Genomic DNA, 17,228 nt, shown 5'->3' with positions numbered 1-17,228 from the left:
TGGATAATCTTATGAAGGATAATAAACCGCTCCCTGCGACGCTGTAGAGACATCAGAACGTCCCAATAATGAAGATCACGTATTCTAGTAATTCTCGCGGTGAAAGCTTTTTTTACGCTTCCAAGCTCCCGGATGTCACCTATGTTGGAGGGGTGCCATAGCAGGCAACAGTATTCCAGTAGACTACCAACCATCGACTTGTAAAGCGTGAGCATTATGACTAAGTATATAGCCACTACTTATGGTACCGCACCAGTTTGTCGGGCACGTGGTAACCGAGTGACGCAGTCACGAGGTACAGTCACTTGATAGATAACGTGACCTATATTAGCCAGCGAAAAGGGCTGGATTTCATGCTCAAGCAAAATTAGATTCACAATTCACATCCTTATAGTTTGAGAGAACAGCAAAAGTTGAGTCAATCTTGAAATATCACTGTAATCATTGGAAATTAGAGGAGTATCTATTTTCTTTCTTTCATAAAGGAATTTAATATTTATGGAGTACTGTATGTGTACTCAATAAGTATCGATAACCAAATCCTCACGTGACAAAAGTGCACTGTCCAATTATAGCAGTTAGGTAAGCTGTCATGTGGCAACCACGAGAGTAACACGATGGTAGCAGCATGGCAGGATGCTCGTTGGACAATGAACACTTTGTGTTGGAAGTATATACAGTATTTTGCCAATTTGACACGGTTAAAATGCACCAAATTTCAAAATTTTGGTCGGAAAATGTTCCCAAGACTGTTGTCTTGTGCCGTACCATAAGCAATTTATAGGACTCCTGACAAAACTTGTGCCTTCGGCACTCGTTTGGTCAGGAGTTCTATAACTTACCATAAACATCAAATACCTCCCAATTATTTGTTAGCTGTTCCACAGAGGGATGCTACTTACATCTTGTCAATAAGCTGGTTTTCATCCAGCGAGTTTGGCAGATCTTTCTTATTCCCCAGAACTAGCACCTGAAGATTAAAACAACATTATACATTAAGATATACGTAAAAATATGTTGTAGCATAATCTCACAACTTCTGTTCACAATATCATGCAACATTGATGATACTCAAGTACTCTGTTGCTACTAGCCAAGTAATATAATTTATCTAATGTAAATCCCCAAAAGCAAAAGTGTAAATATGTAATAATGAGATAACATGTTCCTTAAAACAGTTAAATAATTCGTTATTTCACATTCATATTTAAAGACGTACCGGAATGCCAACAAGTTGAGGTTTGGACAGTAGATTGTGAAGTTCTTGCTTGCTCCCCTCTAATCTCTCGTGATCTGCCGCATCAACCATGTACACTATACAGGACACACCTCTGCAATATCTCTCCCACATGCTTCTAAAACGAGGCTGTCCGCCGATATCCCACAACTGGGTGATAGTTAAATTACATATTACATATTACATGTTACATGCTACATACTACACGCTACATGTTACATATTACATGTTACATACATTACATGCTACATATTACATATTTAATAAGCAATCTATTGGTTAAGTCGTGGATAGTGGAAATATCCCATCATTGGCAGGAGATAGTAGGGGTCTATACTATACTCTATAAGTATTAAACCCGAAAATTAGGTTGGAAATATAAATATTGATTATATATATAATGTGCACATTAAGTACAATATGTTTGAAGCATTAATAACGCTGTATAATAAAGCTGTGGCTTATACTGAATACAGCACGGCGAGGTCACGAGCTGGTATACACGTTAGTCTCGTGATATAAAGCTAATAGCTCATTGAACATTACAAAGACATCTATCTGTGTGAATGAGTGATACACCGTATTATATTATCTACAATAGATCACTTAGATCTTTAGATCAGTAAGTTAGGTCATGTTCAAAATGTTCGAATACAAATATTGGTCAAAATGCCAAAGGAAGATTCACGAACAGTAGCGGACATGTCATTTGTCAAGTGTTGGTGAAATCCACTGTTGGATCACGTGACGATGCAAACATTCACCTTTATATAGTAACGTTATAAAGTAGAGGGTGAAACCCAAAAATGGACGATAGGCCAAATTTTCATAAATTAGTAACATAAACTATATAGTAAACTTTAGCTTTATAGTAACATTATAAAGTATATAGTAACCTTTATAGTAACATTCCCTTTAGTAACTTTTCTCATGTTGAAGCCGACTGTAGGAATCATGTCTTCATTAAACTGCCCAGACTGAAAATTAAAATTAGAAATGTGTCATAGCATTGTTTTATAGTTTTTATTTAAATAGAATCAGGTCGAAAGGTTTTGTACAATTTTCATATAATTTAATACAAAATAAGTGTATGTATTTATCTTACCGCTAAAACGTTAACAAAAGTAGTTTTGCCACTATTTTGCATACCGACCAGTGTCAATTCCATCTCTTCTTTCCAGAACAGCGACCTGACAAAAACATCAAATAATCTTGGACACATTTTTGACTTTTGAGTATAATTATATAAATAAATCACCACGACAAAATGTACTTTATAAACCAATAATTGCAAAATAGTTGCAGTCATCTGACCTGATCCAATCGAGGAAACGTTGAACAATACTGGCCATCTTAACGTCTCCCTTAAACTGTGCTAGTTCATCCTATTAACAGAAAACTTAATTAGCTGTAACAATTAACAAATAGTTAATCCTACTATCAGAAAACTTAATTAACTGTAACAATTAACAACTATGTTACATAGAATTATAATACACGACACATTTAATATGTTACATATAATTGTGATACATAATACATATCTTACTATACATAGTAAGATATTATGTAACATTGCATGTATGTATATAATACTATATAAAGCGAGACGAAATATATAGGTATATCTGTTGCCATTAATACTAACAGTAACACCACGGCATCAAATTTAACACGACTTTCGTGTCAAAGTTAGTGTGAGAGATAAACAATTGAAACTTTAAAAAAATTTCAAAACAAATTTCATTTGAAGTTCTCATATACAATAAGATGACATGTAAAGTGTAAACCTTGAAATTTTACGTACGATATCTCCAGATCGTGCTCTAACCCCGGCCTTCTCTGTTGACCCCCCCACTCCCGGCCCTCCTCTGTTGACCCCCCCACTCCCGGCCCTCCTCTGTTGACCCCCCCACTCCCGGCCCTCCTCTGTTGACCCCCCACTCCCGGCCCTCCTCTGTTGACCCCCCCACTCCCGGCCCTCCTCTGTTGACCCCCCCACTCCCGGCCCTCCTCTGTTGACCCCCACTCCCGGCCCTCCTCTGTTGACCCCCCACTCCCGGCCCTCCTCTGTTGACCCCCCACTCCCGGCCCTCCTCTGTTGACCCCCCACTCCCGGCCCTCCTCTGTTGACCCCCCCACTCCCGTCTCCCAGCCCTCCTCTGTTGACCCCCCACTCCCGGCCCTCCTCTGTTGACCCCCCCACTCCCGGCCCTCCTCTGTTGACCCCCCCACTCCCGGCCCTCCTCTGTTGACCCCCCCACTCCCGGCCCTCCTCTGTTGACCCCCCACTCCCGGCCCTCCTCTGTTGACCCCCCACTCCCGGCCCTCCTCTGTTGACCCCCCACTCCCGGCCCTCCTCTGTTGACCCCCCACTCCCGGCCCTCCTCTGTTGACCCCCACTCCCGGCCCTCCTCTGTTGACCCCCCACTCCCGGCCCTCCTCTGTTGACCCCCCCACTCCCGGCCCTCCTCTGTTGACCCCCCACTCCCGGCCCTCCTCTGTTGACCCCCCCACTCCCGGCCCTCCTCTGTTGACCCCCCACTCCCGGCCCTCCTCTGTTGACCCCCCCACTCCCGGCCCTCCTCTGTTGACCCCCCACTCCCGGCCCTCCTCTGTTGACCCCCCCACTCCCGGCCCTCCTCTGTTGACCCCCCACTCCCGGCCCTCCTCTGTTGACCCCCCACTCCCGGCCCTCCTCTGTTGACCCCCCACTCCCGGCCCTCCTCTGTTGACCCCCCACTCCCGGCCCTCCTCTGTTGACCCCCCACTCCCGGCCCTCCTCTGTTGACCCCCCACTCCCGGCCCTCCTCTGTTGACCTCCCCACTCCCGGCCCCCCTCTGTTGGCCCCCCCATCCCCGCCCCACCCCCCCCCCCCCCCTTCTGCCTTCATACAGTGGCCTTAACAAGATCGGCACACGACTACAGATTAGAATCTCGGCTTTCAAGTTTGACGATGAGTACTCTATGACGATGAGTACTACTAGAGTAGCTCTAGTTCTATGATCTATCAGGTAACAGCTCATCATACAGTTTTAGTGCACACTTATTGATCACCAATATTGGTTATCTGTATTATCGCTACACTTTTCAACTAACAAACTGTTCATCAGTTCACCATTTTCACCCCCCCCCCCCCCCAGTGTTTTGCATTATTGAGGGGAGTGGTTTCTGATAACATTTCAACACTAACTTGCATTTTTAACACTAAGTGGTGCTTAATTAACCCCCAAAAATATGGTTTACCTATAATTGTTAAAAACTAACACCTCCTTTGACTATGTGCCTGTTTATCTATTAAATATTCCTGAAAAATCCGACACTTAGCTGCCGAGACCCCCCTCCCCCCTCCGAGACCGAGAGGAATTTTCCCTCCACCCTCGCTATCTCTTCCGCTTACAAGGAAAAGTCAATTAGTTCTGTGTTCTACCTAAAAGCAAACAGAATTTTCCTGCATAAACTTTGGAGCCGCCCATTCAATATTTAATTTTTATCAACAAATTCTGGCTTGAATTTCATTCGTCATCAAATTTCATCAGTTACGCAATTTCAAACCAAAAGAATGTACAACTTGAAATGAGAGGTACTAGAAACGCAGTGTGCTTCAAAGAAAGCAACATAGTTTATTTCGTTGGTAATTCGCCTCACATTTAAGCTAGCAACTTGAAACCTCTCAAGCCATGTGCTATGATGCTGCGGAATCTGTTTTCAAAATTTCAGTGCAAAAATCCATCAGGAACCTTTTTTTTGGCCCACTCATTTTTCTGCTAGATAGGCACTGTCCACTGATAGGATTTCTTAAAGAACTTATGGAACTTTGCCGTTTATTATTAGTGCATTATGTTCAGAATTTGAAACCGAATCGACTCCCACAAGTTCAAGGCATTGAGGAGCTGCACGGCGCGGCAGAACCACCTTGCCTGAACAACTGCAGAATCATTTGTGGGTTATTAACACTGATCACATGGTTGCCTTTTTTGAAAACCCTGTATTATAAAGATTTCATGGAACCCATTCTACTTTATACACAACATTTCATTGTTTATCATATTATTATATGATAAACAATAAAGTCATAAAATAAGAATATACTCCATTTATAATTTCATAAAACCAATTGCAAAATCAAGGGTAGCAAAATAATACAAAATAGTCCTAGTTGGTGGTGATTGGAGAGATTGCACAAGAACCTCTGTAACTCAGTACCGCTATATAAATACACACCACCCTCAAACTTAAAGAAATCTGAATTGGTAGGATCGGAGTAACCTCCTAGCCTCAACGAGAAAGCGCTATAATTTGATCATGTCTCTGTAGGTTGACTAGGTGGACGTATGACGCACCACCTTATTGGTGTCACGTGTGAGGTTGTGGGATATCCTCAGGAATAACCAAAACATCCTCTCCCTCTACAAGTACATCCTTTAAACAACACAACATAAAATCGTTATCCAGCGCAGGAAACAGATACCGGTCATCATTGAAACGTTCGTGTGACATAGATGTTATGTTCATATGAGTTAGCAAGTGTTTGGATATATCAGGTAGCGATGATTGGTCGCAGAAGGGGCAGTCTGAGTCCATTATAAGATACCGGATATAGTTTATCAGTTTTACCTGAGGTAGTATATTAGCTTTTAAACCTTCATTAAACTTTGCAGTTAAAATTGCCAATAGCCACGGTTTTGTGCTCGAGTTGACGGAAAGTCGCCTGAAGTCTATATGGAACACACAACTGACCTGTTTGTAATAAGACATGCCGTTACACAAGCTGTCCAAGTCTATGCGGTGTTGGGATCTCATGTGTTGTTTGATTGCAGTAAACTTGGAGTAAACTACACTGCACACTAAGCACTGTATCTCCGGAGCTGAGCCTTCCCAGTCTGACCAATCTTCTTCAGTTGGACTTCCTGTACGGTTAGTGATGCAGGGTTAATGGTGCAGGGTTAGTGGTGCAGGGTTAGTGGTGCAGGGTTAGTGGTGCAGGGTTAGTGGTGCAGGGTTAGTGGTGCAGGGTTAGTGGTGCAGGGTTAGTGGTGCAGGGTTAGTGGTGCTGGGTTAGTGGTGCAGGGTTAGTGGTGCAGGGTTAGTGGTGCTGGGTTAGTGGTGCAGGGTTAGTGGTGCAGGGTTAGTGGTGCAGGGTTAGTGGTGCAGGGTTAGTGGTGCAGGGTTAGTGGTGCAGGGTTAGTGGTGCAGGGTTAGTGGTGCAGGGTTAGTGGTGCAGGGTTAGTGGTGCAGGGTTAGTGGTGCAGGGTTAGTGGTGCTGGGTTAGTGGTGCAGGGTTAGTGGTGCTGGGTTAGTGGTGCAGGGTTAGTGGTGCAGGGTTACTGGTGCAGGGTTAGTGGTGCAGGGTTACTGGTGCAGGATTAGTGGTGCAGGGTTAGTGGTGCAGGGTTACTGGTGCAGGGTTAGTGGTGCAGGGTTACTGGTGCAGGATTAGTGGTGCAGGGCCTCATCAAAACCGATCAAAATGTCGCTCGCAAATCTTTGCACGTGCACGTGCGCGTTCAACACGGTTACCATGGTTACTATGCACCTTTTTATTTTTCGTTCAATTTGCACGTGGGCGGTCGTACATAAAGACAGACATAATCTATTGTTTTCAGTGACATGATAATAATTCAATCTGCGCTTGAATCTTTCTTACCATTCCGGGAGTCTGAACCATCATTATCGTCTTTACTCAAAGTCTTCCAACTCTTTCCAAATTCTCGGTAGTTTACGATGTAATACTTGTCAAATTCTGAAATATAATTTACAACATAGATATTAGATAACGCCTATTTATAGAGGTAAGTTTTAAATGTAGAAGCGTATTCAAATTTTTGATAAATAAATGAATAAACAAAGTCAAATTAACATAATATAATTTATTAATGCTTTTCATACAAAGTTACAACGAAGTCTTTGAATGCTGTAATGTATCCTGGGTTTGGACAGGATATTACCGGCTTAAAACATTTCCATCACGTTACATAATACTCAATAAATGTAATAGATTTGTAGTGTTGTAATGAGTTAAAAATTGCTTAGTCAATGTATGACTAAGCAATGCACCGCTCAATGATTACATAATTTATAATTGTATGAAACGTTAACAGATCAGATTTAAGCGGTCAAACAGAGAATTAGAAGCAACATTTAATAATTGTATTCGCAATTTTTATTAGAAGGCTAGCACAAGGTCTATCTTATTATGCGAGGCCACTAATTTATTTATGATAATATCACGATTCATAGATGTGGATTCTGGTAGAAGGTGAGGCATATTTGTTTACCTTAAAGGACCAGTTAACTGAAAAATTTGTAGTCTCCAATTTGGCTAAGATTTAAATCAGCTGTGACAAACTGGTAAAGAATCGTATCGTCGAAAGAACCAACTCTCTAGCGTACGTGTAACGCGTGTTATTGCAATAATAAGCTGTGGCCTCGTGACGTCATAAAGTCCCTCAGTGCGCGCTTGCATAGCGTAATTTACATTACAAATGTTTATCATCGTCAATAAAACACGTGTAACTCACTCAAATTTTAGAATTATGACTATTACCCTAGTTCTCCAAAATCCTTATAGTTTTGGCTATCATCCTAACTAAAGGAATAGCTGATTGGATGTACAGTGCTCACGTCATGATTTTAAACAGTGATATAGGTTCTTGAACAGTGGCGGGTGAATGTACGGTTAGAAAGTTTCTGCTATTACAACTTATGTCATATGTGATAATTTTGGATTGTTTTCATTGCTTAATTACACAAGCAGGGAGACTGTACCGATTATTTTTCCCCAGTCCATGAAACTCTAACGAATTTAGAAAGGATACAGATAAGTAGGAGTTTGTTCAATTCCGAGAGCAATTATATTTATAGCATAGCGAAATTTCTAACTTTAATCTGCAAGTGTCTGCCAGTACAGGAGACAAGAAGTCTGGCTACTTTACGGCCGTTCCTCTGGGACCATTAGTAGAAGTAGCTTCTATCAGAACAGTGCCGTGGGAACAGAATTCCCGCCAAAATACCCGGTCTACCAAATAGTAAAATTACTGATTGGAGGTGTGTACGGTGTGAGGTGTGTTTTGAATTAGACTTCCGGCTTACCTAGTTGTTATCCTAATTGCATTATCATCGGTGCATAACATAAATAAACTACTGGTAAGTTTAAATACCAAGTGCAAACGTGTTCAGTCGATCGACCCACTGAACAACTATAGAATTTCCAAGACCCTATTATTCTCTGGCCATATATTACGGCACGATCGATTGTTAGATGGCTAAATGACCAACGTTAATCTATACAATTCTAAAACTATGAGCTAGCACTTTAATCTAAAAATACCTTTTTTATATTACTCCTGATTTTTACATTTCACGTAAAACATTGTCGCCAGAGGTTGATCATGGACACTAACAGCTTAATTTGAGATAAATGACTTATGAGTTTCTCTAAAGTTAACTCTAAAGTTGTGTAGTCCAGTCATTTATGGACATTTATGGAAATGAACCTGCAAATGTTCTAATACTCACGAAACTTTGCACAGACCTTCCCGAAGTTATGATTAAACGATTTTCGTTTGGAGACATTTTTTTGACCGTGGAGAAAACCCAGGAGGGCCACGCCCATATTGACCCAATAACGTAACCGACCCCTTGCTTCTGAAGGTCGTAGACACTTCAAAATAGGCTTGAACGAAGCCGCATATGCATGTTTATATAGGAGTTATTGAGCAACACATGGCCTAAAATCCTTACTTTTCGATAAATTCGCCAAAAACCATTTTGGGCGTGGTGCTAAGCCCATTTTTGATATGATCGTGATGGAGTCTTCAGACAGGATGCAAAAGAACCGCAATTAGCATATTAATATATGACTTACGAACAAACATATGCCTTAAAGTGCTTACTTTTTCAGTTATTGGCGAAAAACTGATTTTCGGTTCCAGAAATCATGCAAAACTATGGGTATCTGGTTAATTGGGCTATGAAGGCCCTAAAAGATTTTGAATGTGTGCAAATTGTGCAGAATGGCCATGTTTATATACAACTTATGAAGCAACATGTACCCTAAATTACTTACTTTTCGAGTTATTCGGGGGAAAAGATTGTATTATGTCCATTTTTTACCTGTAAAATACAGTCTCACGAGCTACTCTGCGCGCAAGAGGGACTTTATGACGTCATCGCCAAAATAATACAAACGCTATTTACACGCGTTAGAGAGCAGTTAGAGATTTAGGAATTTCGACTCGTTGCTTAGTTTGCTATTTGTCACAATCTGTCAAAATATGAGGATAACTTTTTTTTCAGTTAACTGGTCCTTTAAAATTGGCACGTGTCACGTGATCAATCGATGCAATTATACTATATTATATGGAATAATTGATGCACATTTCACACTATATAAGGCATAAGTAGTTCTGATGACGTCACTGTGCAAAACTTGAAAAACTCTGCACGCATTTTGGGGTGTCCCGTCGATCTTTATGTGGTTTGGCTTAAGGTAAATTCAAATTTTGTGCTGTGTTCTGTTTCATGTAAATTATGCATACATCATGTCATGTCAATTGTCATTTGTCATATTATTGTAACGTATGACTGGAATGCAAATATTATCCTAATTTGCTTTTCTTTGTAGAGATTTCCATTATTATTGTATAAAGTTGGTGTAAAATTGATAACTTTGTTTTACTGATAACCTTGTTTTAATGGTCGCATATCCATTTTTTTTTCAACAAAAAAAAGAGGGTTGCATTGTTTTATATATAACCTGTGTTGCTAGGATTTAACTTCTTGTGTAATTTCTTCCTCATGTGTTCCCTAAGAGTTTTGTAATCTCGAAATGTTTTATCACAGTACAAACATTCTGCCCGTACCATCTTACTGCGCAGGTGCTCTATGAATTGAGCAGTATACACCTAAATGCACCCTGCATTAGATACAGCTTTAATGTTAAGTCAAAAATCCTGTATAAACTGGAGTAATAGTAATGTTTTTACCATATAAAATAATGATAACTTGAATATTATTTATTTTATAATTATTACAATAATTTTGTACAATGTGCAGACGTTCAATATTTAAAAAAAGACATTCAATATAAAAAAAGACATTCAATATAAAAAAAAGAAAAGTTAAATAAAAGTTGGAGTTCAAGAAACTTAAGAAATGGAATTACCAAATTGTCAGGATGCCCTAGGGTAAAGCTGTGTTCGTGGTACAAATGTTCTGATATTTTGAATCTGTTTCCTTTTAGCTTGTCAGGACAGAAAAGACAGTCAATATTCAAACTCTCACATTCTCGTTCTTCCTGTAAGAGGGATATGTTAGTGCAGAATTGTAGTTTGGCTAACAATGAAGCCTAACATTTTGACAATACAACATATTTATATCAAGATTTAAAACGATCCTTTGTAAAATTAAAATTTTAAATCTTCGAGTGCCAACCGATTTTATAACATTGAGGGCTCCTTCCACAAAATAGTTCGTCCGATCGGGCAATGTGCTCATATACAACAATAAAAAGCGGCCGTATAATTTCTTATGTTGAAAGTGTGCACAGGGACGACGGATGGAAGCTAAAATATACAAAAAACATTTCGTTTGCTTGACTCTTTTGTGACTACGCCCTACAGCACTTGAGTCATGGATTGGGAAAAAATGTTTGAAAATTGTGAGCATTGTACCTGCTGTTGTTTTAAAACTTTGATCAATGTTTCATTGTATATCCTGCGCCTCAGAGTTTTGTCCTCCTGAGACGTGTCATTCAGCATATAATACAACTCAGGGTAACTGTCTCCTTCTTTCTTGTGGACATTAATTCCGTGCAAGTGCTCAGCCAAGTTTGTTCCATGAACTTTGTTTCTCCAGTAATGAAGGTATTGTTGCATGTTGTACACTGTGTCCACGGAGGCTATGACCACTTTGTGCTCTGATAACAGGTGAGGCAGTATCGTATCCTGAATTAAAATTAGTATATTTTGAGACTACATTATATGCATTTCTGTTGTTCAAACATTTGATAACCTTATAAAAATCCGTGAAAAAATCAAAGATCACATTTTCCTACAGGTTCTCTAGTATATCATAGAGGACAATGTGAACTGACTACTTGGTATATCAAGTAAGGTTTCTCACTTTGAAAACCACAGTAATTTGTGAACCTAATTACTTAACCAGTTAGGGTGAACCATGGAACTCATTGGTTTACTGCTGCTGAGTGCAGATGAGTCAATAAATAAATGAAGCAACTGGTTTATTCTTTACTGACCCCCTCCTCTAAATTCCTCACTATATATTTATACAAAGCCTATTGTTTTCAGTGACATGATAATAATTTAATCTTGTAAAATAGCTAATTGCCTGTTAAAAACCTCTGCTTTCTTTGATGTATTCCAGTTGAAAGTACAATCTCCCAAAAGACATGGTCCGTCAAGAGGAGGAGTAGATGTTGACATTGTACTTGAATTAAACAGTTGTTTTAGCACAAGTGGGTGCCAAGAAGCACTCTCTAGAATATTTTCAAAATGGTTGACTTACATACTTATTCAGCCATACTAACCTATTTAGAGAAACAAAATTTGAAGAACAAATACAGAATTGAATCTATAAAATTAAATCATTACACATCTGATTCCACACCCAAAACAAGAAGTGACATCCTTGGGCAAACCATTTAAACATCCTGAAGGTGGGAAAATGATAATAGGAAGCTCCCCGCTATTCTCGTTTTTCTTCCCTTGCGTTGCAAGCCCTGTCTCTTGTAAAAACAACCACTTTTGTAGATACACACAGTCTCTACGCCTTTATCCTCTGGTCCCTAGGGTCAGCTGATTCCGGGCCAGAGGAAAATTACCGATTGCAAAGGTTTGATGCCTAGGCAGTCGAGACCTCTTATTGAGACCCGGTATAATAATAATTTAAACTTTTATATTATAGTGGCACAACAACTTTACAGGTCTGCCACGAAAACAGTTCAGGACACAATAAAACCTGAAAAAGCAGCCCACATTTATATTCTAAGCCAGGCAAGGGTATTAAACTTGATACACTAAATAAACGTTAATGTGTATGCATTTTCCAGTAGAAAAATGTAGGGAAAAACTGAGAAAAGACAATTTTTTTGAGAAAATACAGTTTTATTATTTATCACCAATTCAATACACAATCAATAATTAATATATATCCGAATAAATTTGATTTAAAATTGAATGATACAAGTATGCTAGCAGCTAGCGGCTTGTATTTAATCAATATACACGCTGTTAAAATGGGTATTACCACACCGCCGCGCCACTCACATTAGCACAGTTGGTGAAAGGACCCAGGTGCTGTTAAGCTTTTATGAGCCCTGGTTGACTGCTGAGAGTGGTGACGGGTCTGACATTAATTTTGTATTAGTTTTCCTTATATTCCAGTAAAATTTTAGTTTTGAGTTATATGATTTTGCGATATTTAAGTCACAGCTGCTTGCAATACATTATTGCTTAAAAATTGTTAAATATGCTCGCTATACACTTAACATAACATAACATTATAAATAATGCCTCTCTGGGCATCTCAAAAAAGAAATTCACAGAAAATGAACAAATTACGTTTGAAACCATATACTAAAATAAAATTCAACTAAATATCTTTGGTCTTAACCTTCTTCCTCTTAGCTACCATTGGATTCTCTTTCATATAACTTACATAACTATTCCTATTAGGCACGGACACATCTATCCTATCAAAGATTTCATATGACAGTTCCCAGTAGTGGCCAAGCTTATTTGCCTGATATCCATGAAGCCGAAAGGCATCTAATCCCCTTTTAAAATAATAATAATAATAATTTTAACTTATAGATTATAGTGGCACAACAACTTAAAATGCACAGGTGTGCCACGAAAACAAGTCAGGATACAAGAAAACCTGAAAAGCAATCCACAATTAGGTTCCAAACCATAGAAAATTGTAAAGACTTGATACACTAAATTACAAGGTTAAGGGTATGCACTTAACAGTAGAAACGTTGAAAAAATAGTTAATTAATTAATATCAAAAGCACGTTTAAAAAGAAACGTTTTCAGATACACTTTAAAAGATTCCAGTGACATGCAATTCTTAATTTCAAGAGGCAGCCCATTCCATAATTTAGGGCCAACTTTCTGAAACGATCTTTCTCCATACTGTGAATATACTCTTGGTTCAGTCAAATAGATAAGATGATTATAATTGGCATATTTAAACATATCACTTAAATAATCTGGTCCCATACCATTAAGACATTTATAGACAAGAAGCAATAACTTATATTGAATTCTGTAACTAATAGGCAGCCAATGAAGGTCTTTCAGAGTGTCTCCTAGATGATCATATTTATATAGTCCTACTATAGCTTTAGCAGCTGCATTCTGAACGAGTTGGAGTTGGTGGATGAGGTTGTCACTAATTCCATAATAATCCAATAACCGACTCACTAGCTTTTACAAGTGGTGGTAGACTGTTCCAGTAGCGCAAGACCCTTTGGGCAAAGAAGTCAGTCTCATTTGTGTTAAGTCTGTGTGGCTTTGACCTAGCAGAGACAGTCCTACCAGCATGGCACGACCAAATAAATCGGACCCATAATCTTCCTGGATCTTGAACATCTCAATGAGATCCCCACGGACCCTACGTTCAAGCAAGGTTGTGAGCTTCAAGTTATCCAGTCTCTCTCTGTAGGTCACGAGGCCCAATCCATCGATCATACGGGTGAATGATCTTTGAACACCTTCCAATTCAAGGATCAGTGACCAGTTACCATGCCTTGTCATCGGAGCCCATGCCTGCGAACAATACTATATATGAGGTTTTACCAGTGACTTATACAAGCCCAGCATAACGCTTGTTTCCCTCGATATAATATTTAATAATAATAATAATAATTTAAACTTATAGATTATAGTGGCACAACAACTTAAAATGCACAGGTGTGCCACGAAAACAAGTCAGGATACAAGAAAACCTGAAAAGCAATCCACATTTAGGTTCCAAACCATAGAAAATTGTAAAGACTTGATACATTAAATTACAAAGTTAAGGGTATGCACTTAACAGTAGAAACGTTGAAAAATAGTAAATTAATTAATATCAAAAGCACGTTTAAAAAGAAACGTTTTCAGATACACTTTAAAAGATTCCAGTGACATGCAATTCTTAATTTCAAGAGGCAGCTCATTCCATAATTTAGGGCCAACTTTCTGAAACGATCTTTCTCCATACTGTGAATATACTCTAGGTTCAGTCAAATAGATAAGATGATTATAATTGGCATATTTAAACATATCACTTAAATAATCTGGTCCCATACCATTAAGACATTTATAGACAAGAAGCAATAACTTATATTGAATTCTGTAACTAATAGGCAGCCAATGAAGGTCTTTCAGAGTGTCTCCTAGATGATCATATTTATATAGTCCTACTATAGCTTTAGCAGCTGCATTCTGAACGAGTTGGAGTTGGTGGATGAGGTTGTCACTAATTCCATAATAAAGAGCATTGCAGTAGTCCAATTTGCAGACAATGATGCTGCTAATTATAAGCTTGAGCTGAGCTTTACTAAAGAGATATTTTCTCCTTATTACATTCCTAAGGAGTCTGAAACAATGCTTTTTGAGGGACATGATTTGAGGCTCAAAAGTAAGATGATGGTCAATTTGAACACCAAGGTTCTTTGTTGTGCTGACAAATCTGATACAGGTATCATTTGATAGCTTAACTCCCCCTATACTGACCTGGTTTAGAACTTGAGGTGAGGCGATGATAAGTATTTGTGTTTTTCCAGGATTAAGTTGAAGGCAATATTCAACCATCCAGCGCTGTATGGTCCTAGCGCAATTCACAATTTGGATGCCCAGAACATTTACCTGATCACAAGGTTTGAAAGTTTTATATACCTGGTGGTCATCTGCATATCCTTGTAAGCCAGGCAATGGTTCTATTAGCTTTAGCAATGCACTTTCTCACGTTATCTTCAAATTTAAAAGCACTGGTAAAGACCACTCCAAGGTCTCGCTGTCAACAGACCTAAAAGGCACACCACCGAACAAGTACTGATTCTTAAGATTACCAGAGCCAATTTGCATGACAATACATTTTTAGATGATTAGATTAGATTAAGAATAATGACATAAACATCATCACTATACTAGTTTTAAACATTCTTTCTGATTTCCTCATTATCAGAACTGTGAACGTTTCACAGCCTTCGTCATTCAAAACAAACAAATTCTATAACTAAAATAATTGTCATAATTTATTTACATATAGTAGAAATTAAATTAGTAAGTTATTTAAAAAGTTTAAAAAGTTAAAAACCCTTAATTAAACTCTTAATTAAACCCGTAATTAAACCCTTTAATACCGCATGTATGTGTACATATTAGCTCATAATAGCGAATAACAATAATAAATAAATCAAAAGCATGAAGAGGCCCAAAACCAACTCAAGCATGACACCAGATTAGAACCAACATTGAACATTAATATTGATAGAGAGGGTTAAAAAGTAGTAGTGCAGTAAAAATAGAAGAATTAGATATAAATTTGGAGCCAGTTCTTTAAACTGGCTTACTTAAAGGGTGTTTATAAATTTTATGTAGTTTTCTATTGCATTTATATTGAATTTTTATATAGGGTAATTGTTATATTATGTGTATATTGTTTGATATTGATAGTGGCAGCAGACTGAAAATTTTTTATTAAGGTACAATATTATGAGCACGTTTGAAAAGAAATGTTTTCAGCTACACTTAAAAAGAGTCCAATGTCGTGCAGTTCGTGCAATATAATAACACACATGCGCTACCTAGGAAGCGCATATGTACAGGGTGGGCCAAAAGTAGATATGATAAAATTATTCAAACAATATACACATAATATAACAATAACCCTATAAAAATGTTATATAAAAATTCAATAAAAAATCTTAGAAAATTTCATAAAAACCCTTTGTTGTAGTAGTAAAAGTATCAAACAGAACTTACTGCCATCATCGAAGCTTGTAAATATCTATCAACTTATACCAACACACACATCATCATATGGTTAGACAGTCTCTCCTCTATTCAAGCTATATCCTCACCCTCAACAGGGAGTAGAACCATAAAGACTGTTACGACACCCTCAATACACTCGGATCCACTAACACCTTAGCTAGAGATCAGATGGATAGCAGCACACATCGGATTGTTTGTCATACGTTGTATGACCCGCCGCGCACGAAGTGCTTGGCTCCCCTGTATCGTCACCATAGTGAAACGACCGTGGGGGTCGCAACGTGATACAACGGATTGTGGGTTAATGAAAAACCAGACGAGTTGGCCAAAAATGGAACAGCCAGTGAACCCACTTTGAATTTGCCAATTCCACAATTTTACATCAAACGCCTGATCATCGCATTTCGCCGATCTGGTTGCAAGAAGCATAATTTGATGCGCACGCGACCCAGTTATAGTGCATCTCGCTACAAATCTCAATTATACTACCACTTTTAAACCCTCTTTCTCCTGAGTGGGCCAAAAGTCAGTGGGCATACTTTGGCCTTAATAGTTTCGCCGTATTTTAAATTTGAGAGCTGTTGCTAATTGCTTTGCAGATTCACTTAACCATGTGCTTTCGCGCCACTTCGGGCGCGCTTATTTTACAAGTCAAGAAAAGGCGGGCGCGCTACTGCAAGCGCAAGGGCTCTGGATAGAGCAAATATGAATGCATTGATTCAAATTGATTTTAAAAGTTGGAGGCCCTTTTGAAAAATCATGACAGTCGACTGAAATTGATTTAACACGTTTGCTTCACCTATGTTTGATGATGTTATGTCATAATTTTACTTTACTTTACTTTATGTGATTTTGCTCCACTGCAGGCGCGCTTGCATCACAAGTAAAAAGGGCCGGAAAGCGGGCGGGTGCAAGCGCTAGGGCTTTGGTTAGAGCAACACGCTCCACGCTCGCTAATAATCAGTTAAACAAAAATTTCAGT

The 17,228-nt window shown here is 38.8% G+C and overlaps 5 protein-coding genes across 8 annotated transcripts in view; all 5 read right to left on the bottom strand.

Annotated features, from left to right (window-relative positions):
• LOC134819668 (zinc finger protein 429-like) overlaps positions 1 to 17,228 on the bottom strand; it is a 290,343-nt gene that overhangs the window by 37,661 nt on the left and 235,454 nt on the right. The window lies entirely within an intron of this gene.
• The window catches only part of LOC134819673 (ADP-ribosylation factor-like protein 8B), an 84,643-nt gene that overhangs the window by 1,287 nt on the left and 66,128 nt on the right, over positions 1 to 17,228 (bottom strand). For 3 of the 4 annotated variants that reach the window (XM_063829746.1, XM_063829750.1, XM_063829748.1), the window contains exons 2-6: positions 2,552 to 2,624; positions 2,343 to 2,427; positions 2,134 to 2,214; positions 1,220 to 1,387; positions 903 to 970 (exon numbers count right to left, since the gene is read on the bottom strand). In XM_063829746.1, the coding sequence (XP_063685816.1) occupies positions 903 to 970; positions 1,220 to 1,387; positions 2,134 to 2,214; positions 2,343 to 2,427; positions 2,552 to 2,589 (440 nt within the window). In that variant the 5' untranslated portion in view covers positions 2,590 to 2,624. Of the gene's footprint in view, positions 1 to 902; positions 971 to 1,219; positions 1,388 to 2,133; positions 2,215 to 2,342; positions 2,428 to 2,551; positions 2,625 to 7,221; positions 7,247 to 17,228 lie in introns of those variants that run through there. The other variant, XM_063829747.1, reaches the window with a different exon arrangement.
• LOC134819658 (uncharacterized) overlaps positions 1 to 17,228 on the bottom strand; it is a 97,082-nt gene that overhangs the window by 33,951 nt on the left and 45,903 nt on the right. The gene's annotated exons all lie outside the window — the stretch shown is intronic.
• LOC134819667 (zinc finger protein 39-like) overlaps positions 1 to 17,228 on the bottom strand; it is an 80,092-nt gene that overhangs the window by 41,061 nt on the left and 21,803 nt on the right. The gene's annotated exons all lie outside the window — the stretch shown is intronic.
• Positions 5,296 to 10,473, bottom strand: LOC134819670 (zinc finger protein 277-like). The gene is made up of 5 exons (XM_063829743.1): positions 10,405 to 10,473; positions 9,997 to 10,155; positions 6,886 to 6,981; positions 5,979 to 6,148; positions 5,296 to 5,855 (listed from the first exon to the last, which is right to left on the bottom strand). Exons 2-5 carry the CDS (start codon positions 10,103 to 10,105, stop codon positions 5,595 to 5,597), a joined length of 636 nt encoding a protein of 211 aa, XP_063685813.1. The 5' UTR covers positions 10,106 to 10,155; positions 10,405 to 10,473; the 3' UTR covers positions 5,296 to 5,594.

The sequence above is a fragment of the Bolinopsis microptera genome, chromosome 8 (genome assembly GCF_026151205.1).
Source record: "Bolinopsis microptera isolate Bmic1 chromosome 8, MBARI_Bmic_1.0, whole genome shotgun sequence".
Taxonomy (NCBI): Eukaryota; Metazoa; Ctenophora; class Tentaculata; order Lobata; family Bolinopsidae; genus Bolinopsis; species Bolinopsis microptera.
This window is presented reverse-complemented; position numbering and strand designations above follow the sequence as displayed.

Coding starts and splice junctions, on each gene's coding strand:
- LOC134819670 (XM_063829743.1), bottom strand. CDS start 10,105: ATGGTACGGGCAGAATGTTTGTACTGTGATAAAACATTTCGAGATTAC. Junction 6,149..6,885: donor TGGTTCAGACTCCCGGAATG/GTAAGAAAGATT, acceptor CTAACCGTACAG/GAAGTCCAACTGAAGAAGAT. Junction 5,856..5,978: donor GCATGTCTTATTACAAACAG/GTCAGTTGTGTG, acceptor ATACTACCTCAG/GTAAAACTGATAAACTATAT.